Raw genomic sequence first — 25,440 nt, forward strand, 5'->3', positions numbered from 1 at the left:
GTAGTTTTTAGTCATTTTTGGTTGATTTTGCTAGGCTTTAAGAGAAAGAGGCTTGGCCAACTTTATTCCCATTTTATCCCAGATTATAATTTCTCTCATTTTCAAAATAATTTAAAAATTCCTTTTAATATTAAAAACAAAACAAAACAAAAAACAAACTCCAGAGTCTCGCTCTATTGTCCAGGTTGGTCTCAAGCCCCATGGGCTTAAGGGATCCTTCTGCCTCAGACTCCCAAGTAGCTGGGATTACAATTGTGTGCCTTACTTGAGTGTTTAAATCTTAACAATAATCCTGTGTGACAGACACTATTATTATCTCCATTTTCTAGATCATGAGGGCAGAGACATATAGCTAGTAAGTGGGAGCCTGAATTCAAACCCAAGGCAGGCTGTGTTTGGAGACCAGCTTTTACCACTATTTTAGCAAAAATCATCTAGAGTTTAATGAAAATAGAACCAAATGCTATTGATTTTTAAAGTTGTAAAAGGATAAGTAACTTTTTATTTATTTAAATTTTTCTATAAATGGACTTATACTAGCTTTGCAAAAAAATTTTTTAATAAAAATTTTGAAAGTTTTATAAGAGAAATCTTGGTTTAAATGTTCTAGAACTGTCTTCAAAGAAAGTGTTTAGATGCCGAGTTACCTGATGCACACATAGATACATAAAATGAAAATTATATTTCTGTTCATGTATCTTTTCTTTTTCAATAAAGTATATTCACCGGAAAAAAAACAAAACTCACATGACCTGCCTGCTCTCTACAGATATTTCTGATCTTTGATCCCTTGAATTAGCCAACAAACTCTCTGCTTGTGAAAACAAATCAGCTTCCTCAGGAATATGCATAAATTTTTCAGTGTCAGAATTTTGTTGTCTTTTATTGTCTTTTAGAATTTGTAACAAATTTGAACAGATACTTTTCCCAAAGAAAACATACAGATGGCCAAATAGTCATGAAAATGTCCTCAGTATCACTGATGATTACAGAATGTAAGCAAAGCCGCAGCGAGAGCTTTCCAGAGACTGGGGGGGGGGGCAGAATTAAAAAGATGGACCAAATTGAGCTGTGTGAAGGCTGCGGAACAGCTAGAAATTTTAAGCAATTGGAAGGTAAAGTGATTCATCTATGTTGAAAGAAAATTTGACTGCTTCTTAAGATGTCAAGGATACATTTATGAGAAGACCTAGCCATTCCACCTGTGGGTAATAGAGATCCATGCAAAGACTGTCTGCAAATGTTTATGACAAATTTATTTATAACTGTCCCAAACTAGAAAACAGCACAGATGTCCAACTATGAGTAAAATAGGTAAACAAGTGCAGTAACCATACAATTCTATCACTCACTCACTCACTCACTCAATCAATCAATAGCGAACTACTGATGTGCACAACATGGATGGATCTTAAAATATACCATGTGAAAGAAGCCAGACAAAAATACTCAGTTTATATAAAATTACAGGAAATATGAACCAGCCCAGAAGTAGAAAATCAGTGATTGCTTGAAGAATTGGTATAAACAGTGGAGAGGGGAGTACCCCAAAGGGCACAAGGACATTTGGGATGCTGGTCACGTTCATTATCTTGACTCTAGAAATGGCAAATTCCACAGATCTGAGTTTTCAACCAAACTTAACAAATTAAAATTCATCAAATTATATGCTTTATATACAATATATGTTTTAGTTTAGTTATGCAGCTAATAATGTACCAGTTCTATCTCAATGAAACAGTTAAAAACAAGCCCATGTAAAGTTTTATAAGTTCATTAATGGCTCAGATATTTACTTTGCAGTGTACTACTTACAGTGAGTAAACAGCTGTTCATGTATTACATGTGGCTGATCTTTGACTCTTGAGTTACAAATACCACAAAATTCAGGCATTTACAAAAGATTTATCATCCGGTCTACTATCATCAGAATCCTCATCCACAAATCACTTCTTACAGAGATAAAAGAAGACATTTCCCTTATGTTCAGTCAACATAAATGAAATATTCATTGGAGATGATAGTTTGTTGAAAAGGCAACATAGTAATCAATCTAGTTTACTTCCAATGTCTTAAGTGAAAAATCAGATAGCTACACTTGCTATTGATTCATAACTCACTGCAAAATACAATCATGCCATCTGTGAAAAGTCATCAGTCACATCTGTGTTTGTTTCTCATAAAAGACAATCTAAGGAACCTTGGTTTAAACAAGTAGGAGTTTGTTTTAATCACAAAATAAGAAACTGATGATGGATAAATCAAAGCTGGTACAATTGCAAAACAGTGACTTTAACATTGATACTGAGTTTCTTCCCATGATGCACCTCAGCTTGTGAATTGAGTCCTTGTTCTAACACTGATTAGGAAACTACATACTATGCTGATGTCCCTGATAGGTGCATGGACCACCTGACTGTAGTTAGCATAAATCTTAGTTTTCCTAAAAAAGCTGCACAGTACATTTTCTCATACTTTCCATGGTCAGACGGTGACAGCCTTACTAGATAATGGGGTTCTGTTTTTCTTTAGTTACTTGGACCTTATTCCTTTAAAAATAAATTTTCTGGCTTTTCTATTTAGCTATTTTATTTTTGAGTTTTATGATTTTTAAAAAGCTTATTCTGGAGTAATGAACTATCACAAAGATTTGTGCTGTATTTTATTCACCCTGGTCAGCATCTGGTGCGTGTTTTCTATCTGAAATCTGTTTTCTCCCTTTAGTGTCTAGAGATTTTCTTCCATTGTGTCTTGAATTAACTTTTCATTTCCTATGGCACATCCTTCTAGAGCAGATATTACTTGGAGTTGCCTTGCTTGAATCAGATTTCACTGTTGGCTAAATTTTGCCACATTATTCTCTTTGCCATATGTTTTACACTTTTTCTTTTTTAATATTTTATTTATTATTTTTATTTTATGTGTATGAGTGTCATGCCTGCATGTAGGTAAGTGCACCCGTGTCGTGCGATGCCCGCAGAGGACAGAAGAGGCTGTCAGATCCCCTGGAACTGGAGTTACGGACAGTTGTTAGCTGCCATGTGGGTGCTGGGATTCGAACCCGGGTCTTCTGCAAGAACAGTCCATGTTCTTAACCGCTGAGCCATCTCTCCAGCCCCGTGTTTTACACTTTTTCAACATTAGGTTTCAGGCTAGTCATTTTTTGTTGATCATAATTGTATGATTATTTAGCTTTCTCACTCAATGCATAGATTTCAGAACATGTGTTTCCCAAGAGCGTCTTTTTTCTTTGTGATGTACTCATTGTTACAATGGTACATTCTGACCCAAAGCAGTCCCTTAAAACTTTGAAAATAAGAATAAAAGTATTTTTAAACTCTTTTGAAATGGAGGCCTAATTTACAATTAATGCATCATACTTGGGTTTACCATTCAACTAGTTTTAGCAAATGTGTTCCCTAGGAAAGCACAGTCAATGAAAGAAGAGACAATTCCTGTCACCACAACAGTGTCTCTCATGTCTTTGTCAGTGTTTGGTCTTCCTTTCCTTTACAGGAAAGCCGAGCTGTGATCAGATCTCTAACACCTTAGGTCAGTTTCACCTCCCATCTAAAGAGAATTTTAAAGACAAGATAGTCTTTTTTATCTGCTTACTTTCATTCATAACCATAATTGTAAGATTGTTTTCCTATTTGTTGTATGTAGTCTTGTTTTAATAAGTAACATTCCAATATATAAATAAGCTACTTCAGGGCATGTATGTTCACCTGATAGATAATTGAGTTGCTTCCAGTTTAGGCTATTAGACACAATACTGCCCTAGCAGTAAGGACCCCACTTAATTCAGATTGTTGCCAAATACCAACCACACACAACATCAGCACAGATTGCTCTTAAACTCAGCAGGGCATAATTTCATAGGTAAATCCAAAATAGCTAAATTCTATCATCAAAAACTACAGTCAGAATAGTTTTTTACTACAACCAGAATAGTTTTTTAATGCACATCCTGTGTGGAGGATGCTGTCAACTAAAGCTTAGTCTCTGTGGGTGAGCTCTCATGGAAAAAATAACTGACTACCATGTAAATATTTTTTTCAGTATCTACTAAGGTATAAATATTTAGTGTTCTCCAGTAACTTTCCAAATGTAAATATTTTCTGTGGAGAACATACTTTGGGGAAGTGCAGCACTGAGTGATGCAAATGCAGTGAAGTATCTTACCTCCCTCTGTAGAGCCACAAACCAAAGCCATCACCTAAGGAAACTATTGCAAAAGGAATCCCACAAGGTAGATTTCAACACTGTTGCAGGCAGACCTACAGCTCACTGGCTCTACAGGGTTTTCTGTAGAGCTGCGTTTTATTGATTTTTCAATTGATTGTTTTATGTTTCCTCTGCGATTAAGTACATTTAGATTCCCAAGAGTCCCAAATTGTTAGTGTGTTCATGTAGGTAAATAGATTTCACTTAACCTTAAGGTGTGCAGAGTAGGCAGAGAGAGCAGGACATGCTCTCCTCAAATGCAAAATCAATGAGAAAGATGAGGAACGCTCACTTCCCACTTCTAGTAAGCCTGGAGTCACTCTTCTTCTCACCCGTGTCTTTCAGTCCGACCCTGAAATTCATCCCCCTCCCCTCGCTTTACTAACAGCCCACCCACCCCAAGGCACTAAATCTATTTTATTTAGATGACTTTTTCCCATTTTTCCTGGGATTATATTTAAGGATTATCTCTATTTAAGGGAGATGGGGCGGGGGTCTGCCTTATTTGCGTTTACAAAGGTTCCTTAATTATTTGCCTCTGTCCATTCCTTTCTTTTTGCCCTTTATCACTTTATTTCTGTCTCTACCTAGAAATTTTCTCTGACCTTGCTCTTAAGAAGGGGTACTTATCCTCCACTTTCCATCTAGGAGTCACAGTCAGTTGGCCTCCTGTGGATTCTCTGCTGGGTTTCACTGCTGTGAAAAATTGGTTCCCTCTAAAATTGGTGTTTTTCTGCCATTCTTGGGGATTTGGGTGGGAGGAGAATCCAAAAGACTTAGTTTGCCACCTTGATTTAAATTTCTTCTGATGGTTCTTGAGTTCTATTTGTTTCTTTAAAGAGTTTTTGGTTCGTTTTATTTATTTATATTTATTTATGTATGGCAGGGTTTCTTTTTCTGATGAAGATATTTTATTTTTTATAAAAATATAATTGTACAGTGCTCTTCAGAGGAAAAAAATCATTCAGTACCCCCAAATACCTTGTGGTTTAATGATTTCCCTTCTTTTAACACACAGTGTGTAATTTGTAACAACATGCAGCTGATTTCTTGTGAAATATAGCATTTATTTTTGTTGGTTTTACTTGTCTTTCACTAAAAGTTAAAATTTTAAATATGTATGTTCTATAACTAGCCAAATCAAATCCATCACAGTTCAAAGATGATAGAGTTCTAGATGGGGATGCTAAGTGTTGTCCGTGCGCTGCCAACGGTGACATGGAAGGTGGTTCAGTTCAGGTATCACACAAAGATATTCAATTTTATGTTTTCCTCCACAAAGAGCATTCATGTCTTGATTTCAGTAGCATCATTAGACTGAAATGAATGATTAGCGTCATCATTCAGTAGACTACAGCAAAGAAAAAAGTCTCTGAGTTCTAGCTTTATGAATAAAACAAACAAAAAACTTGGTATCGTGGCTGGTTTATTCTACAAAAAATAATAGCAATAAAATTTGCTAAAAGGAAAAATTATTTTGATTCATGTTCGGACCCAGCATAAGTGGTGAGGATCTGACAGGGCAGCCACCTGGCCACGGCCACATTTGATTGGCAGCGTCTGCTGCCCTTGTACCTGTCATTGCTTAGTTCTACTTACCCTCACGGTTCTTATATAAAGGGCCTGGTTGCTCCATGTTGTCATCTGTGGTCTGGTAACAAGCATGTATTTTCTTTCTTTCTTTTTTTTTTTGAAACAAGGTTTTGCTTTGTAGCTCCAGCTGGTATCCAACTCATGATCCTAAGTGCTGAGGTTACAACCCTATGCCACCAAGCCTGATTTTATTTCTATTGATTAAAAAAGCCTTAGCTTTTCCAGAAATACTTGGGTAAGGTTATACTTATACCTTATTTGCCCACATTTGTCACATGATTCCTCCTAAGTGCACATGAGCCATAAATGAGGGTGTTTTGTTTATTTTGTTTTATTTTTTATTTAATACCTAACTGTAGAACTCAGCCAAGATAGTGTTAAGGCAAATAAGAGTTTGTGGCTGGCCAAAGCAATGTCTGATGTAGATAGAAGTCAGTGTCTGCTTAGAGTGCTTGACGTTCAGGGGCTCCCAGTGATGCAGCTATAGGCAGCTATAGGCAGCTGTCCATGTTCAGACAGCCATAACCTCACATCCAGCACATGTACCTCCCTACAGATGCAGTAGAATGCACAAATGCACTGGAGAGTATTTGCTAGAATAAGAATGTTTCTTTTATTTTTCCATTTAGCCAGATGATACTTCTCTCAATACCAACCTCTCCAATGGGTCCCAGGATGAAGGGAATTTTGTCGACCTCAGGAGTGGCTCCGTGGTAAGTCTTGTAATGTCAACACAATTGCATGTCAAGGCAACAGTGTTATAAGATAAGGAAAATGCTTTCTTCAAGATCAGTTAAGAAACAAAGCTTAAAGGATTTCAATTAAAATGGCTGCTGGTAGATCCACCAGCCTTGCAATAATTAGGAAGGAGACTTCAAACTAGGACATGAATAGACCTTGTTTTAGCCAAGCCGTATGGAGGAGGCTTGTAATCTCAGCTACTCAAGAGGCTGACGTGGGAGGTTGACAAGTTCAAGATCAGCCTAGGCAACTTAGTGGCATCCTCCTGTCTCAAAAAAAGAAGAAAGAAAAAGAGGGGCTAGAGAGATGGCTCAGTCAGAAAGTGCTTGCAGTATAAACAAGAGGATTTGAGTTTGATCCACTCACTTGTAATATTCCAGCACTAGGGAGGCAGAGACAGGCAGATTCCTGGGGCTTGCTGGCCAGATGGCTTGGTCAGTAAGCACCAGGTTCCAGTGAGAGACCCTGTCTCAAAAACGAGGTGAATGGCTCCTGAGGGAACACCCAAGTTTGACTTCAGACATACACACCTGCACACACACACACACACACACACACATAAAAATAATTACTAGAGTAAAAAGAGGGCTAGAGTGTAGCTCAGAGGCAGTGCACTTGTCTAGCATGTACAAGGCCCTAGGTTTAATCTCCAATACCATAAAACAACAAATAACCTGCGTTTGAAAGGAGACTGTGTTCATTAATAAGATTATGTTGGGAAATCAAATCTACATGTATCAAGTACGGAGAAAGTTTTTAATTTCCATTCTCCTGACAAAGTTCTCACAGACCACCTCCAAAGGCTCCCTGATGGCTTCACTTCCTCACCTTAACCTGGAAATCCCTTTATCGCCAGGGTGGGTGACAAAGCTCCCTCATGACATCATGGTGAGAGCCATTGCCTACATTTTTTTTTCCATTCTTAATTCTGAGAACTCACCTCTGCGAATTTTATCATTGCATAACTTTCTTCCCTTGACCTTGAATAGCAGAGATGTACTTTTTTAAAAAAACATTTTATTATTTTTATTTCATGTGTATGAGTGTATTGCCTGCATGTATGTGAATGCACCTGTGTCGTGCAATGCTGCAGAGGTTAGAAGAGGGCTTTGGATTCCGCTGGAACTGGAGTTAAGGACAGTTTGTAGCCACTATGTGGGTGCTGGGAAACGAACCTGGGTCCTCTGCAAGAGCAGTCAGTGCTCTTAACCGCTGAGCCATCTCTCCAGCCCCATACTTTTCTTTTTTAAAATACCTGTCATTCCCCTCTACTTATCTCGTTGAGAATCCACACTAAGCATCACTGAGTGGTTCTCTGGCACAGGTGATATAATGGAGCGCCCACAGAAGACAGTGAAAGACCCCATTAGATGAGGTCCTGGCCCTTTGACAAGTTGATGGAAGGCAGAAGTTAGCCCAGTAGATGCTTAGAAGAAATGGCACACCAGAATGTTTCCCTGGGGCAGTAGTTTCTCAGTCTTTGCCCTTTTTTGAAGGACAGAGTCACTGACATCCATGTATGACCCCTCCCAAGATGTACCCATGATTGGGAATACAGTACTGTTAACTCAGATGATCTCCAGCTCTTTGTTCTCATTTAAGAACATGTATGCAAGTGACAGAAAGTAAGACTGTCTCTGTTTTAGAGATCATGTAAAATCTAGCCTACTTATTAATGGGATCTCATTCACAAAGTTTGATAATTACTTGAATAAAGCGTTACCTATAATAGCGCTTACGCAGTTGTGCTGCTCCCCTGTGATGGAGAACTCCTAAGTCCTCATCCAGGATCCGCTATTTGCTGTCCAGCTGGTGGCACCCATCTGCCCAGCAGTCATCCAGTGTGTCTCTCTCAACCCTACCTACCTCTTGTCTCTTCATATCTATCCATAAGCTCGTGGATTTTATCAAATAAATGGCTGTGGGCTATTTGGACTCCTCCTCTTTGTACAGGCACTTCTTTGGTATAGAAACTCATGGTTATCTTCCTGCATTGCTGAATTAGCCACTGGTAATCTCCCAGACCTTAGATTCTTATTCCATAATCCATCCTTCCCACAAGCTGCAAGTCATATATAGAAAGTGTAAGTCATGCTTGCAGCTCCAGTAGGGCTCTCTGAAACTTTCCTGTTCTCTGGAAAGCTCCTGATACCATGTGATCACTTGTCTACATCTATTCAGCCTTAGCCCTCCCAGCAGCTTGTACAAGCCAGTAATAAAGGACACACCAAGCTGAACTTGAAATAAGATGAGTGCTTAACTGTTATGGAAAGTATGGCAGGCTTGTCTTTTCAGGTTTTTCATAGCAGTTCCAGGACCACAATTTTGTGTCCAGTCAGAATGATGCTAGTTACATTTTCCATTTCTTCATTTTGTACTGCTAACCTTCACACATTGTTGATTCAATCCAGACATCGCCTCAAAGAAATCCTTACTGAGCACATATTGCCTACACAAGGATCCTTGGACATTTGAGGGTGTGAGAGAAAGAACATGCTCTTGTGTGGTGATTATAGAGCTGTCCAAGATCATTTGGGTTTCATTTTGCCTTCTATTTTCAGAAAATAAAATTGGATGCCAATAATGACATAAATAAAGCAGTACTAAGTCTAAGAAAAAAATCTCCCTGGCAGCAATCTCTACCCCCAATGCCAATTTAACCCTTACTGTGCTTGTACTGAAAGTATTCTAGAACTTTTACCATGAGGTTACTACATTCTAAATCTCATGATTCTTAGCTGTAAAGAACCACAGACCACCAGTTGGGCTTCCAGCTCTTGGCAATGGTGGACCCTCCAGCACTGCAATGAGATAGTGCTAAGGTGTCAGGCATCATGAGCATGGCAGATAGAGAGATAAAGCCATCTTGCCAGGATGAATGAATTCCCAGAGACTGAGATACAACAACTAGAAGTCTTAGGTGCCTGTAATATTTCACCAAGACCCCAAAACTGTCTTCTCTAAGACTGCAGGGGGACATAGCGTTCATTATAATTTATTTTGTGAGATAGGATAAAGTAAGTGAGCAACATATCTTTTCTTCACTTGAACTGTACCCTTTTAAAAAAATCTTTACTGTTTTCTGTTTGAAATAGCTGTAAGTAAATCCCCCACCTTTCTAGTGCTCTGTCTCTATGATTTGCCTTTGAAATCTGCTAAAGTTTCCTCTCAACAAAAGCTGCATCACAAGTCTTTCTCTTCTTGGAAATATTTTCTTCCACATGAACTTAGAAAAAGGCCATGCCTACCTCCTAAAATATCATTAGGACTTTTCTTCTAATGTTTCATAGTTAAGTAAAATTTTTTATTCTCAATTTCTAAGCCTTCTAATTGTATTAATGTGGAACAGAGGTTGGATTACATGAAATGGTCATCTGATATCTATTGAAATGAATGACTTCTGCCACAGATTCACCAACTGCAGATGGAAAATATTTTTAAATTGTATCTGTAGTGAACATGTACAGATGTTTTCTTGTCATTATTTCCTTAGCAACACAGTCTAGCAGACACTTATACAGCACTTACTCTTTGTGAAGTAAGATATGCATAGCATAGATATAAATGCTACCCCATCTGTAGGAGGGTCTTGGCTGTCCATCATTTTCCATATTTGCAGGTCCAGCAACCAATCCCCTGTTCAAGGATGTTGGTGGGCAGGCTGACTTCTTAATTCTCACTATGTGATTCTTCTGCTGTCACAGGGCAGTGCTCCTTTGTTTTGTTCTGTTTGAACCTTTATGGCTCTAAGCTTCAGGGCCTCTACATTCTTTCAACCCCTTCCATAATGTAAGCTGGCTCTTGCTTAATGTATTTCTTATATTTCTCTAACACCTTGACTCCTGGAAGACCCACCTCTCCATGATCCCTTTTGCTGAAATGCTTCAGATGGCACACATCTGAAATCTCTACTTCCATTTCTGGCCTGAACACTTTTGACTGTCTGCTCTATCTTTGTAAAGTCTTTTCATTGTTCCTTGAGTTCTTGCTCAATTCAGCGACCTTATCCATAAAAGCCTTCTAGGCGGCTCCACCTCCCTCTCCGTCATTTTCCAGTGACACACATGCTTTATATTATAGAAGTGCTGGCACTGGATTGCTTGCCTTTTAATAAGGTTCCACAAATGTTATTTTGCACTCCTCATTGTAAGTACCTCAAAAGGAGGCTTATGACCAAGAATTCCATCCCACAGTAATTTATATTACTCCTTCATTTATATTATACTCCTTCAGTATAATAGCCAGTGAAACCAGCTGAGCAGAGGAACACCTCTCCACTGTATAGATTATGAAATTGATGTTCAGTAAGTTTCATCATACCAAGACTTCTGCTTTAAGTTCAAAATAGATTTGTAGAAGAGTTATTTCAATGCCTGACAAAGCATTTCTTTGTGGGAAAACTTAAAGAAAACACCAGATAGCTCTCCACACCATTTTAAGGACTTAAAAAAAAAATTTTTTTTTTTTTGGTATTTTTGAGACAGGGTCTCCCTGTAGTCCCAGCTGTCCTGGAACTCACTATGTAGACCAGGCTGGCCTTGAACTCACAAAGATCTGCCTGCCTCCGCCTCCCAAGTGCTGGGATTAAAGGCGTGCGCCACCACGCCCAGCCCTAAATTTATTATTTTTATTTTATGTGTATGAGTGTATTGCCTGCATGTATTATAAAAACACCTGTGTCCTGAAATGCCCATGGAGGTCAGAAGAGGGTATCAGATACCCTGGAACTGGAGTTACAGATGACTGTTAGCTGTCATGTGGGAGTTGGGAACTGAACCCAGGTCCTCTGCAAGAGCAGCTGGCTAGTGCTCTTAACTATTGAGCCATCTCTCCAGCCCCAACAGTGCTGCCATGTGAGTGCTGGGAATCTAACCCGGCTCCTCTGCAAGAGCAGTCAGTGCTCTTAACCACTGAGCCATCTCTCCAGCCCCCATTTGAAGGGTTTTAACATATATGGATAAGTCAATCAGCTTTCGGTCCCTGCAACACAGTCCTGAGAGAGTCAGCTTATAAAGAGGAAAAGTTTTGGTATATGGTCAGTTGGTGCCACTGCTTTTCAGTCCATGGTGAGACATTGCTTCACGAGGTGCCTGGTGAGCTGAGGTGAGGTGAGGGAGTACATGGTGAAGCAGTGACAGGACTGAGTGGCACAACGAGCCTCTCGCCTCAGCTTCACGGCAGCAGGAAGAAAGAGAAGCATGAGGGGACAAGGGAACCAGGGCTCCGCAGTCCCCTTTGAATACATTCCCCAGTGCCCTAAGACATCGTGCTAGGCTCCGCTTCTTGTTTGTTTTTCTTTCTTTTTATTTACTTTTTAACTTAATTTAATTTTTGAGACAGAGTCTCCCTGTGACCCCAGCTGGCCTGGACCTCACTGTGTAGACCAGGCTGTCCTTGATCTCCATATCAAAACTATTGCCAGAGATAATCTGTATTCTGTAATGATGATTTGTAAGGCCTCTGGAAATATGATACTGATCTATATGGTTGTAGACCTCTGTCTTTTTGTCTAACAATTACAGTATATGGGCATCTGCACTTTAATAATTGGCCATCTATTTGCATGACATTTATATAATTAAGAGTGTGTCATCTCTCTTGAGATAAAGCAGGAATCAAAAGAAAACAAGACTCAGAACTGGAGACTCCCTTGTGCAATTTACAGCTTCTGATAAAGCATCTTTCATGAAGCAGGTGTTCAGTTATGACTAAATAAATACGAGAATAAAAGACACAACATCATGCTCTGGGGGAGAAAAGAATGGATTTTATGCGTGACTAGCATATAAAAGACTTGACGGAATAGCTGTTTTTCACAGTAGCACATATTCATGGATAATAACTCCCACATTAAAATTTATAAGGTTTGTGTGTCAATTTTTTGTTAGGATTTCTATGTCATTTTTTTACTGGTACCCTTCTAGACCTGAGTAGAAACTCACTGTATCTCTCTACAAAGAGAGATACTCAGCATCTGATGGTATTACAAAGGGGCTTCACTGCTTTGGCAAGATGTCAGTAAGGAAGGCACCAAATTAATTAAGAATGTAAACTGAATTAGAAAACATAGTTTCATATTTAGAATCTTCCTCTTCTTCTTTGAGTGTTGTTTTGAGACAAGATCTCAATATGATTCATCTAGAACTCACTTTGTAGACCAGCCTGGCCTCAAACTTTACCTACCACCTTTGCCTCTCAAGTGCTGGGATTACAGGCATGCAGTGCCACACCTTGAAGGATAATTACAGGTTTTTTTTAGTTTTTTGAGGCTGGGTCTCCCTGTAGCCCCAACTGGCCTGGAACTCCTAATGTAGACCAGGGTGTACTTCATCTCATAGAGATCTGCCTGCTTCTGCCTCCTGAGTGCTAGGATTAAAGATCTATGCCATCATTCCCAACAATAGTTAACTTTTTGTAATTATCATTCTATATTTTGCAATGAGGGAATTAATATGTTAATATAGTCACAATATAGTTAATATAATCAAGATAAAATGTATCAAGATTAACAAATGATAATTATCAAATTATGTAACATCAAACATTAGAAGTTATATATCTTAGCAGAAGTCTAGGTGGCTAAATTTATGTCTACCTTGATAGAGTTCTCTTGAGAAACTTGGGTGAATCATATTCATCTCAACTGTGTATAGGAACAGAGGAAACCATTGCAAGCCATTTGTGAGATCAAGAAATGTATTTGTGAAACGAACTCTCATATACTGCAGAACAGAAATCCAATTGAGGTGAAAAGTAGGCTGCATTTGTGGTAAAATGCTTTGTGTTTCCTCTTTCCTTGCCTGGCAGTCTATACTTGAGGCTATTCCAGATATTCCTGTTCACGCCAATGGATCTGCAGACGCTGGGCAGTCAGTTCAGAATACGTTGAGTGGTGAGTGACCTGCCCCCTGGTGAGCCTGTGCTGTGCCTTCTGCCTTTGGGTTTGGCATCCATCAGTTAGTCTTGAGTTTCTTTTCTACAGATATGTATATAATATGTATTGATGGGGCACCATGTATGTATGATGTTTCACTGTATGCATACATTGTATAATGTCTGCACCAGGTAGAACGTACTTATCTCCTAAATGTGTGTCATTTCTTTGTGGTGAAAACTTTCAAGTTCCTTTCTTCTAGGATTTTGATTTAATTGTTATCTCTAATCACTGTGCTTCATGACAGCACCCTGGAACTTCTTAGTCTTGTGTAACTGTATGCAGTGCTCAGTTCACCTCTCCACATCCTTCTCTCCACCCGGCAAGATGTGTGTTATGATTCTATTCCAGCACTCACTGTCCCACTCGACTCTAAACATCCCATTTTGTCACAACAAAATTGACCCAACTTAATGGGACAGGGACTGTTTCCTTCCTTCACTTCCACCACATGAGGTAGGAGTTTCTCACTTGGGCAGTGGCTTTGACCTGGACCTCTTTTAAAGTACTATGGATTGCCCAGATATTACAAGGAGCCCAAGAAGTGGCCTCATCCGAGGCTCCCAGTTACTGAGGAAGTGTATGCTGTACCAGAGCATCTTCCGACATGCAGGCTCATAGGCTGACTTTCATCTGAGCCTCTACTTCAGAGGTGAAACCCCTTCATGGGCCCAGAATGGAATCCTCCTGCTAGAGGCTGGCTCCTTCAGGCCTTGTCCCTGTGATTCCTCAGTCTTCCTGAAATACACACGCTCTCTGTAGAAACACAGCCCATGCTTTCACCGTTCATGTCAAACGAAAGAAGTTGAGCTGATGAAAGTGTTCAAAATTGATCATGGTGATGATTTCCCCACTCTAATATACTAAAACACCATTGGCTTTGTACTTCAAATAATGAACCTCATGGCACATGAATTGTTTTTCAATAAAGCCAATACCAAGAACAAAATAATCGAAGAGATTTGCCAGAAATGGTGTCCTGCCATTCTGTTCAGTGCCACACTGTACTCGAGTTGCAACCATGCTGTAAGGGATAGAAGCCTGCAGCCATAAGCCAGCGGTGCAGACAGTCTGCCTGCTTAGTCGCTGTGCTCCTAAGACTGTATCTGTAGATTTCTAAGAAGTCAGAGTGCTATTTCACCACTCTCCTTCCTCTGTGTTCAGTGTAAACCTCTCCATGACAAGTGAACAGTCATAGCTGTCCCTTTGCCATTTTCTAACTCCTTACCATAGTTGTCTTTCAATTAGTGTTCGTATTAAAAACTGTTAACGTGTTAGTTTATGAATTTCTCCACCAATTCTGCCATTTCCCTTTTGCTCCTCTTGATCTCCCTTTTGTCATGGTCCTAAGAAGAAAGCAGAGGAGAAGGTGTTCTGTGTATAATCAAATAATTCATTGCTTTGCTCTTGAAAAAGAAGGTTCATCAGGTAGTAAAACAAAATGACAAATCAAAATTTTAGTCAGAAATCAGAGTTTAGGATTGTACAACTGACTTATAGATTCCCATAGTTTTGGTCAAGGAATCATTTCCCTTAGTTTGCAGGCTAGCTTGAGAAAGAAGGGAATGTTCTTACTACTCAGTCAGGTTCTTCTTAATCTGGATCATGCAAGTTTAGGTGACCAAGATGGAATTGTAGAGATTTAGAATAAACTTCCAAAAAAATCCTAGCAGTGAAGTTCGTATTGGATTGAAACAAATCAAGAGGCAAATATCAAGCTAATAAAAAATAAATTAAAACAAGAAAGAGGCGTGTGAATGTAGAGGGGAATTTTAGGAAGACGTGTCCCCCTCCTCTTCTCCAAACTTCTGGGCTTCCATTAAGTAACTCTGGGTCTAGATGGAGTTACTTTTTTTTTTTTCCTCTTCTTTTGGTCTTTTTGAGACAGGGTCTCCCTGTAGCCCCAGCTGTCCTGGAACTCACTATGTAGACCAGGCTGGCCTTGAACTCACAGAGATCCGCCCGCCTCTGCCTCCTGAGTGCTGGGATTAGAGGCGTGCGCCACCACGCCAGGCCTTATAAGAATGCAGAAAAATACTCCATTGGGTACTTTTTTGTCCAGTTCTCAAAAACTTTTATGACACATAAAAGTTTAAAAATTTTTGAATCAGATTGGACAACTTTGGCAATTCTGATAGATATGTGTCCATACAGAAGCTGGGTGACACACGTCATCACCTAACTGAACCTCATGGGGAGCCAGATGCTGTTTCCTGGATTTAAGCATTCCAGCATGCCTGTGGGTTACCTTGTGGAAGTTTATGGTTTAGTTTACAGCAGATGGTGTATAATTGGCCAAGTGACGTATTAAATTCTTGTACCTTGTTTTTTTTAGACGATGATTATCTGGAAAAGAACATTCCTCCAGAGGTTGAAGAGCTATCCTTTGAAGTATCCTACTCAGAAATGGTTACAGAGTCTCCGAAAAGACATAAATGGAAGAAGTCAGACATTAAGAAAGAAGACTATGTTTTAACTGTAAGTAAAACCTTTTATGATCAACCTAATAGTTTCCTGTGACTTCTCTCTGGGCCAAAATAAGGATTTGTTTTCACCTCTGTATGTGCGTAAACCTGGACACCAGCATGGTCTGTGTCATTGGGTATGCCTAGATACATTGCCTTGCACGTGTATCTCATGTAATCCAGATTACAGGCCCATGTGTTCACTTCTGATGCTTAGCACATGTGCTGCTTGATGGCTCCTTGTGAGAAGGCAGCTGTCAGGCTTGGGAGAGCATTTCGTGAGTAAAGTAGTTGCCACTCAAGTGTGATGGCCTGTTCAGTTTCCCAGCATCCATGTGAATCTGGGCATGGTGGAGCCCATCTGTAATCCTAGTGCTCCTGTGGTAAAATGAGAAGCAGCAACAGAATGCCCAAAGCTCACAGGCCAACCAGCCTGGCGTTCTCAGCAGCCAACAATAAAGAGACTCTGTCTCAAACAAGATGGGAGGCAGAGACACCAGAGTTGGTCTCTGACCTCCACTTACACACCAAAGCATGCATACCTGTATTCACACACATGAACCTGCACGTGCACACACACATAACACACAAAGTTTTTTCTTAAAAAGGCAGTTTCCAAGATTATGTTGGCATTATCAAATCCCTCAGACTATTTTACTTCTAATTAGCATTGTAGTGATCTGCAAATGTTCTACAAAGCATACAAAGCATTTCTGTGACCCAGCAGGTTCCCAGAGGCTCTTTTGCAAATGTGTTTTATTTTGTAGATTTAGACTGTTCCAGTTTCAAATGGTGGTCTGATTTCCTTAGCCTCAAAAATAAACCTCTTCACTCTGTATTTTAGAAATTTATTGTTCAAAAAACAAGATTTGGGTTAACAGAAACAGGAGACCTCTCTGCTGAAGACATGAAGAAAATCCGACATCTGTCTCTGATTGAACTGACTGCCTTTTTTGATGCTTTTGGGATTCAGCTGAAAAGAAACAAAACAGAGAAAGTAAAAGGCCGAGGTAACTAGGAGACAACTGTTAAGTCAATTCTGAATAAGAGAATGCTTTTCTGACTCTTGTTTTTCTTTCTCCTTGGCTATTCTGTACCACAGACAATGGGATTTTTGGAGTTCCACTTACAGTCCTCCTGGACAATGATCGGAAGAAAGACCCTGCAGTAAAAGTTCCCCTTGTGTTACAAAAAGTAGGTATCATGCAGATGAGTGGGAGAACCAATAAGCTCACAATGGCTTTTCTTTCACACCCAAAGACAGTGAACCCCTATCATCAGGCCCATAGTACTTACAGCTTTATCTCAAGCATCTTTACAATGGGCCATAGGCACTTAGATCATTTGGCCTTTGTATTGGTCCATTTTTAACTACTGTAATAAAATGCCTGATACTTGCTACTTATAAGAAAAAGAGTGATTTAGCTCATGGTTAGGAAGGCTGACATTCTAAAGAGCATAGTGTTCTTCAGGTAAAAGCCACCTTGACTGCATCACCATGGCAGATGGAAATCAGTGCTGGGAGTATGTGTGAGAGGGAAAGTTCACACTGTCATGTAGTCAGTGAGTGAGAAGGGTCCAGTAATGGCCTCCCATTAGGCTCCCTGTGTTAAAGTTCCACCATCGCATCATCACAGAGGACCAAGCTTCCAGCCTTGAGGGAAAAGCCACATCCCACCTCAGCAGCTTTCCTATATACTATGGGAGCTTGTACATTGTTTGACCATGAGACGCTAGGGGACAAGCACAGATGTTCTTTCTTACAGTTTCCTTCAGTTATAGTTTTCCAGATGTTACTTGTGCATATGTATGTGTTTGCATGAATTTTTGATTATTCTGTTTAGATAAAAACCCAAGTTATTAGCAATATATTCACTGATCATGTAAGTGTTTGCTGAGATGTATGATAAGCTGAATTCTTCAATGTACATGTATATACATTTGAAAAATGTGTAATAATTTTATGTACTTTCCAAACTCAGATTAATAAAGTCAAGATTTAGTTTGTTCCAGTGATTTTTCAAGTGCACACAAGATACAGTAAAGGCAGAAGAATCCTGATGAGAGCAGTTTTTGAAAGTTATATCTCAACTATCATATGCAGATGTCTCTATCATTGTGAAATAGCTGATTTACTTTTTAAAGGGTTTTTTTACGATTTATTTTTAATTTTGTATGCATGTGTGTCTGGGTGTATATATCCCCATATATGTGCAGATGCCCTCAGAGACCAGAAGAGGGCATTGGATCTCCTGAAGCTGGAGATATAAGCACTCGTGAGCTACCGGATATGGTTGCTGGGAACCAAACTCTGGTCTTCTGGAAGGGCAGTACACCCTCTTAACCCCTGGGCCATCTCGTCAGTCCCATAGCTGATTTATGTTTAACTCCTTATTTTGTTTATATTGACACATGCTTACCTGTTACTCAAGGGTGGCATCCAGTGACACAGTTAAAATTCCAAGCCCTTGCAGACCTTGTTGGGTTTTAAGTTGTTTGTAAATGATACATAAAAATGTTGACTGAAGCAACATAGTTGCTTTACTCACACTAACAATTCTGTGTCCATTCCTCTTCTCCCTGCATTTTGCTATCAGCACCTTAAACTGAGCTGCTTCCTCAGATTGGCCAGGATGGAGTAGGGAGAGAGGCAATGACTGCTTTCATCTCTGTGCACAGGGTTCATCCACGAGACACCTCCCCTACAGGGCTGTACTAATGATGTCATATCCTGTGTAGTCAGCATGGAGCAGCCCAAGGAGGCTACTGTTTTTATCTCCTTATTAACCAGGCTGCTGGGGCACAAGAGATGAGATAACTTACCCAGAACCACTTCACAAGCTAAGGCCGAATGGGGAAAAGAGCACATCAAGTACCCTAGTCCAAAGTTCTGTGACTATGGTTTTTTCCCTTTTCTAAAGCCAATCTAAGACAGAGGATTCATCACAAGGTTTTGCCATGTAGTTATAAAAACCTAGAATAAATTTGGCAGCTAGTGTCAAACAGGAGGTATGCAATGAATGCTAAATGAGCTAAAGATTTATATCAGGTTTGCAACTCAGTAAGTGTCAGCAGCTGTGCCCACTAATGTTGACTTCCTCCTTTAACGCAATTTGAGTTTGAGATGATATTCCTCTAGTCCTGTGGAGGTTTTTCTTACACACACATTCCTTCTTTCTCCATTCCTAGAAGAATCACCTTAGTTCTAGCACTGAACCAGAAATGCTAGAGTTTCCTCTTAGCTGTGTGAACTTGGGAAGATTATTTGACTTTCCCCAGTCTCCTCAGCAGGACGTGGGGTATCGGCACCTATTCTCAGAAGTGATTATGTGCAACATTCTTAAAACAGGGTCCAACCTACAGTAAATGAAGTCAGTGGAAGCCCTTCCTAGTAAAGCTCGGCCACCATGAGAATTTGGGAGCAATTAAGTCTTACAATCTAACTCTTTGGTTAGACCTCTAGAATTCCTTTCTGTTCTTAGCCAGGGTCTTTGCAAATGATGATAGTAGATTTAGAATCTATTCTTAACCTGGTTGAACAATAAGATCTTAAAAGGGTCAACTGGGCAGAATAATATGGAAGTTAAGAGAACATGTCCAACAGAGTCAGTGCCCTTGCTTAAGAGGTGATCTTCGGAAAGTTACGGCACATTTAAACAAATGGAGAATTCACTCATTAGCTAATTGGAGGTTAATGGTGAACTTGTCATACAGTCGTACACGTTTGTAAATCCTTTAAGTATCAGGCACAAGTGCACACTTGGTAATCTGCTGATGTCTGCTCTCATTATTTCAAGTGTTTGTAGTCATGTAGAAATCATTCATTTTGTAACGTATCTGCTTTCTAGTTCTTTCAGAAAGTTGAGGAATCAGGTCTGGAATCGGAAGGAATTTTTCGACTTTCAGGATGCACTGCCAAAGTCAAGGTACCCAGTGTTTTCTCTCTTTCTAGAAAAGATGTAAGCTAGCTAACCCCAGCTCCAGGGAGCATCAGAAATCTAGCCTTCGTGATAGTCATTGTTCATTTGATTCCATCATGCAGCCTGTCCTCGTATGCTTTGGTACCTGCTTATATGTTTGTTCCATGATGTCATTTTTAAAACTTAGCATAATGGAACAATCAATTCACCATCAAAACTGTTGCTTGTCTTTCATTTGGAACTTTGAAACACTGATCACCCTTTGAGGGATTAACCCTTCTCCGTCTGTCATGTTCCTTTGCTTTTGGAGGTCACTGAGCTCATAACATACTAGCTTGTATTTCCCTTACCAGTTGCTCTCACTGAGAAGCATTCTTGGGCTTTTCTTTTGGTTGAAGTTCTTGTAAGGCTTTATGGCAATGTCCGTAAACACTGGCATACTCACTCAGCAGCCCTGAAACCCACTTCCATGTATGGTAATGTCAGTGTCTGCATACCACAACAGCCGAGCAATTGAAACCTTTTGCTTTGCCTTATTTCCATATGGTGGCAAGCTCCTGAAAACAGTAAAGAGTCTTTGAAGCGAAAAATCTTTTCTCATAAATTTCTAGTAAAATATCCCATCATATGTCCTGATGGATATACACAATGAAGAGTTCATGCCTGCCCTTGGATCACCCCTGACTGTGGATCCTGAGAAGGTCTCAGTGGTGATAGAAAAATGATTTGATTGCAGTTGAACTATCAAAGAAAATGCACCAAGCAGAAAAACATTCTTTTTAAAATTTATTTTAGTACATGTTTTGGGTGTTCTCTCTCTTGGCATCAGAAGTGTCAAAGCTTTTATGCAGAAGTGTAATGAGATGTTTTTGGTAGAAAGAGAACAAATAGGCTGTGTCTATTGGATCTTCCAGAGCAGAGATGAATTAGCTGCGGAAGAGAGCTGATGGGGCACTGTGCTTCTGAAAGGTAGAGGGACAGGTGAGCCTCTGGCTATGGTGCAGACCTGACAGTTCCTCCCCACAGGGAAGCCCTGTGCTGGGTAGAAAGTTCCAGACCTGGACCATCCCCAATACTCAGCCACAGACTGGGCTTCCTTCCAAGAAGAGGGTTATGACAGATGTAGGCTATGACCAGCTGAGACAGTCCACAGTCTGCTACATGAACTTCTTACAGATTAATGTGCCAGGCTCTCTTTTGAGGGACTATCTGGCTTGGGAAGCAGAGCACATTGGGAGTTAGGACTCCCCTGAGTGAGGATCTGACTAAACACTAACACTTCATTTGGAAGGCAGGTAAATTCCCAGTGGCTCCTAAGGGATGTACTTTCTAAATGGAATCTTTTTGTTTCATTCTTAGATTTGCTTCTGAGCAAATGCATCCTAAATCTGAGTGTGAAAACTAGTGCCTACTTGGTTGTCTTCAGTTATCAGCACAATCAGACCTGAAAGAAAGCCAAAGGAAACAAATTTCTTACCAGAACCAGAGTATATTCCTCTAAACCTCCCTGTCTACTTGGGAGACTGTTTTTGCACAGATCCTTAACTGGTTCTATGTGTGTGTGTGTGTGTGTGTGTGTGTAATATGTGAGTGTGTGTATATGTGCATATGCATGCATGGGCTTATACAAAACATAATGAATATGATCTAAATTTCCTTTTTCTAAGCAACCAAGGAGAGAAACGTGTCTTACATGCACAAAGTTTGACAACAGAGCAAGAAGTTACTTTTCTTCAGCTAATTTTGACTAAAAATTGCTAACTAAAGGCTAATCATCCCTTCAAAGTGTCCCCACAGACACACACATTCCTGAACCACATTTAGGGCAAAGTCTCTTTCTCCCCCTAATGGGTTTTATGTTGTGTCAGCCTATTTATCCCACCGCTTGTTAGTGCAAAGATGTGATCCAGATGTTTTCATAGTTCTGGCTCCAGGAAAGCTAACATGAAAGAAATCTGGGCCAGTGAGCAGAACAGGGAAACACTGCAAGCAGAGAGGCACTGGGCTTGTGTTCCAGGGGCCTTTGTTTCTCTCCTTTATTCAAACCTTCAGCTATATTTCCTTGTTTAAGTGTTTGCTTTGCTTTGATTTGATTTTTGTAATTTTATCCATGGAAATACTTTTTCTAGGAATGTGCTTGGGTAAAGACACTTAAAATTAAGGGGGAAAAAAAAGCCTCATCTATTATAATCATCTTGACTTGTGCCAAGTAAGTAACACCAACTAATTAGACCACACTGGCATGGACTTTGGATGCTTGCTGAGACCCACAGGGACTCAGGCCTAAGAGGAAGCAGCTCAATGGGAGCCAAATGGACACAAGTACAGAGCCAGCTCCTGAATTTGAGGCTTCAGATCACTTGGAACCAATTTAATGCTTTGGAGTATTCAATGATTTTCCTTTCAAAACATGGCAGAAATTTGAGCCAAACACTGGGAGCGTATTTTACAGATGAAGGCAGACTGTTGGATGTGCAAGGTTTTCTTTTTGACTTGTTTCCACTATTCTGAAGTGGCTAAGGTGTGCTTCATACTTATTACCTGGTGTGTTGGTTTCTCTCCCTGAGCCCCATGGCTTCAGGCTAGTCATTTGCCTTTGTGTAAAAGCACTTCAGAAAATGAAGCAGTTGTGTTTGTGGCGATTTAAGAACAGGACTTTTGACTCTGTCTTGTCCTTAACAGTAGCAAAAACCATGGCTTTATTTTGGGGTATTTGATTGTTTGTTTTTGTTTGTTTATTTTCAGAGACAGTGTCTCACCATTTAACCTAGGTTTGTCTCACACTCACTATCCTGCCTTCGCCTTCTAAGTGTTGGAATTACAGGCAGGTACCAGGCTCAAAGTGTATGTACCACAGCAGTGGGCTGGACACAGGTTCTTCACTCTCTATGTGCTCCTTGCTTTGGAGCAGGGTAGGTCAGGAAGTCTGGTGTGTTAGTGAGCTGACTCCAGCTGCCTGGTGTTAGAGGTAAACCTTGTAGTTCAAGGGAGTAGTAGAAGATGCATTTGACTTTGTTAAAGCACAGACAATGGGAGCCACAGATAAACAGATGAACTAACACAGATTTTTCCAAGTAGAAACTTAACATGAGCAGAACTTAGTGAAACAGCGCTTTAAAAAAAAAAACAAAAAAAAAAAACTGATGTACACTATGCTCCAAACCTTAGGAGGGGCTGAGCAGGCATGTGGGCATGTGGAAGATGTGTGTGTGTGTGTGTGTGTGTGTGTGTGTGTGTGTGTGTGTTGGCAGAAAACTGCTGTACTCCATCCAGGAAGATGTCACTGGTCTGTATGCTGCATGAGGGCAGAGTTGCTTTATTGGGACATTTCTCACCATTCCGTATGTGAAAGTGCTCAGAGGCACACATCCATGGTCTACTGTATGAACAGAAGTGAGGCTAGCAGAATGATTAGGAAAGGAAAAAGAGCGGGGGTTTGGTCAAAGTCTAGCAATGCATTTATCTTATGGGAACTGTGGTATCCTGCCCAAACCACAGAAATGAAACTGTGGAGCTAGTAAACAACTTTTATATTTGTGAAGAATTAGCAAATTATTTCATGATTGATATTATTCTCAAGGTCTTTTTGAGAACACTTTTTAAAAATTAATTCACAAACAGGTATTTCAGCTGTTATAATCATGTTGAAAGAGTTAGAGTTAATAGATGTTGCCTTGTGCATCTGCTTGCCAAAACCTAGTTTATGTAATAATAGTTATCAGAGGAGACAAGTGGACCAGGTGCTTAAAAAGTCATTAAATATGGACTGTCCTCCTTGCTTTGCAGCAATACCGTGAAGAACTGGATGCCAAGTTTAATGCTGATAAGTTTAAATGGGACAAAATGTGCCATAGAGAAGCAGCAGTAATGTTGAAAGCATTTTTCAGAGAACTACCCACCTCACTCTTCCCTGTGGAATATATACCTGCCTTCATCACGCTAATGGAAAGTAGGTGAAGACGTTAAATCTGAACGAACCAAGACATAAGGTCAATAGAGTGACCAAGCCACTGAGATGTGCATAAAGAAGTGTGATCTCAATGTGGACACTCAGTGTTTCCTGATGACACTGTACTGAAATATCATTTAATAGTAAACATTCATGCATTTGCATACTTATATATGTAAATCTGATAGGTGTTTCTAAGAAGTCTTTATAATCATTAAAAGGCAGAGGAATTTGATGAACGATCAGGCTCTTGAGATTTGAATTCATCTGTATTCATCTGTTAACCAGGTGGTCAGGCCGTCTGAACCTCATTGCTACACCTATAATATGAATAATAATTATGGTTGTGATGTTGGGTAATAGTCCACCCCGAAATATGAGGTCCCTCTCCTCCTGAAATCTGAAGTCCTGGAGTGATGATACACCATTGTAATAAGTGCTATTCATTTTGTCTCTGAAAGTAATAGTATCATGCAGTATTTTTGAAGACTATGAAGTCTTATAGATTGGATCTTCAGTGAAATACTTTATTAAAAGCACTCTAACTACAGTGCATGCCATAGTTAACAGTCAGGAAATTTGACGTGTTCAATATAAAAGTTGAATCTTGTGGAGGATATGAGAGGCAAACATTAGAAAAATGGAGCTAGACAGTGGGGGGTTTGACTACCAAGCTAGGAAACTTAGGGGTCACAAGCCAAGTATGTACGCACATGTCAAGTAGATGGTAATCCTATAAGAATAGGAAAGGCTGTGGCCAGGGGACACATCCCATCCAAAGCCACTGACCACTGCTTGGCTCTAGTTGTACATGACCTAGAGTCAAATCAAAACTCTCATGGGGAAATCTTACTTTGAAAATGTCAGCCACATATTCAAATTTTAAAGTGCTCTTAAATCTGTTGTGGATTTAACAAAACATACCAGTACCTGCCCATTTACAGCCTTTTGCGGGTTGATCAGAACTCTAAATTCATCAAAACCCCAATGGAAAAAAAAATAGTATGCCCTAAAGTGTACAACAAAATTTGCATGGAAAATTAGTAGCTTGAAATATTTTAAAATGTCAGTTAAACCAGATTTGTAGAATAGTCCTTTGCATCTTCAGTAAGAGAATACAATAACTAAGGCACATGTTGTCTGTGGCCAATATCCATTTTCTTTGTAAGATCTGGTCTTTTTGTTTCTTGAAATTTGTTGAGAAAGAAAAGCTAAATTCCCTTTCATCTTTTTTTCAGACTTGTATTTTTTTCAGTTCTAGAATTCCCAATTGGTGATTTTTAAATATTTTAATTTGCATACTGGCATGCCCTAACTTTTCATTCATAACCGTATTTTCCTTCACATCTTTGAGTGTACCGCCTTGAGCTGCTTCAAACACTTGTCTGCTAGTTCCAGGGTCTGAGTCAGCTCACTGGTGATCTCTGTCTTTTTTGAGAATGGATATATGCTCTATGCTCTTCTGACTTTGTATGTGAAGCTAAACTCTATCCTGAATATTATGTTTGTAGACTCTAAATTCTATAGTATTCCTCTAAAAACTGCTGGTATGGCAATTCTAAGTTCATTGTGTGTGTGTGTGTGTGTGTGTGTGTGTGTGTGTGTGTGTGT

General features: G+C 39.7%; 1 protein-coding gene across 2 annotated transcripts in view; it reads left to right on the top strand.

Annotated features, from left to right (window-relative positions):
• Positions 1-25,440, top strand: part of Arhgap28 (Rho GTPase activating protein 28) — a 195,325-nt gene that overhangs the window by 148,334 nt on the left and 21,551 nt on the right. For both annotated transcript variants that reach the window (XM_008834652.3, XM_029564301.1), the window contains exons 5-11: positions 6,450-6,533; positions 13,369-13,453; positions 15,831-15,973; positions 16,805-16,970; positions 17,063-17,154; positions 19,809-19,886; positions 23,667-23,829. In XM_008834652.3, coding sequence (XP_008832874.2) covers positions 6,450-6,533; positions 13,369-13,453; positions 15,831-15,973; positions 16,805-16,970; positions 17,063-17,154; positions 19,809-19,886; positions 23,667-23,829 — 811 coding nt within the window. The remainder of the gene's footprint in view (positions 1-6,449; positions 6,534-13,368; positions 13,454-15,830; positions 15,974-16,804; positions 16,971-17,062; positions 17,155-19,808; positions 19,887-23,666; positions 23,830-25,440) is intronic.

The sequence above is a fragment of the Nannospalax galili genome, unplaced genomic scaffold (assembly GCF_000622305.1).
Source record: "Nannospalax galili isolate Female #2095 unplaced genomic scaffold, S.galili_v1.0 scaffold155, whole genome shotgun sequence".
NCBI lineage: Eukaryota > Metazoa > Chordata > Mammalia > Rodentia > Spalacidae > Nannospalax > Nannospalax galili.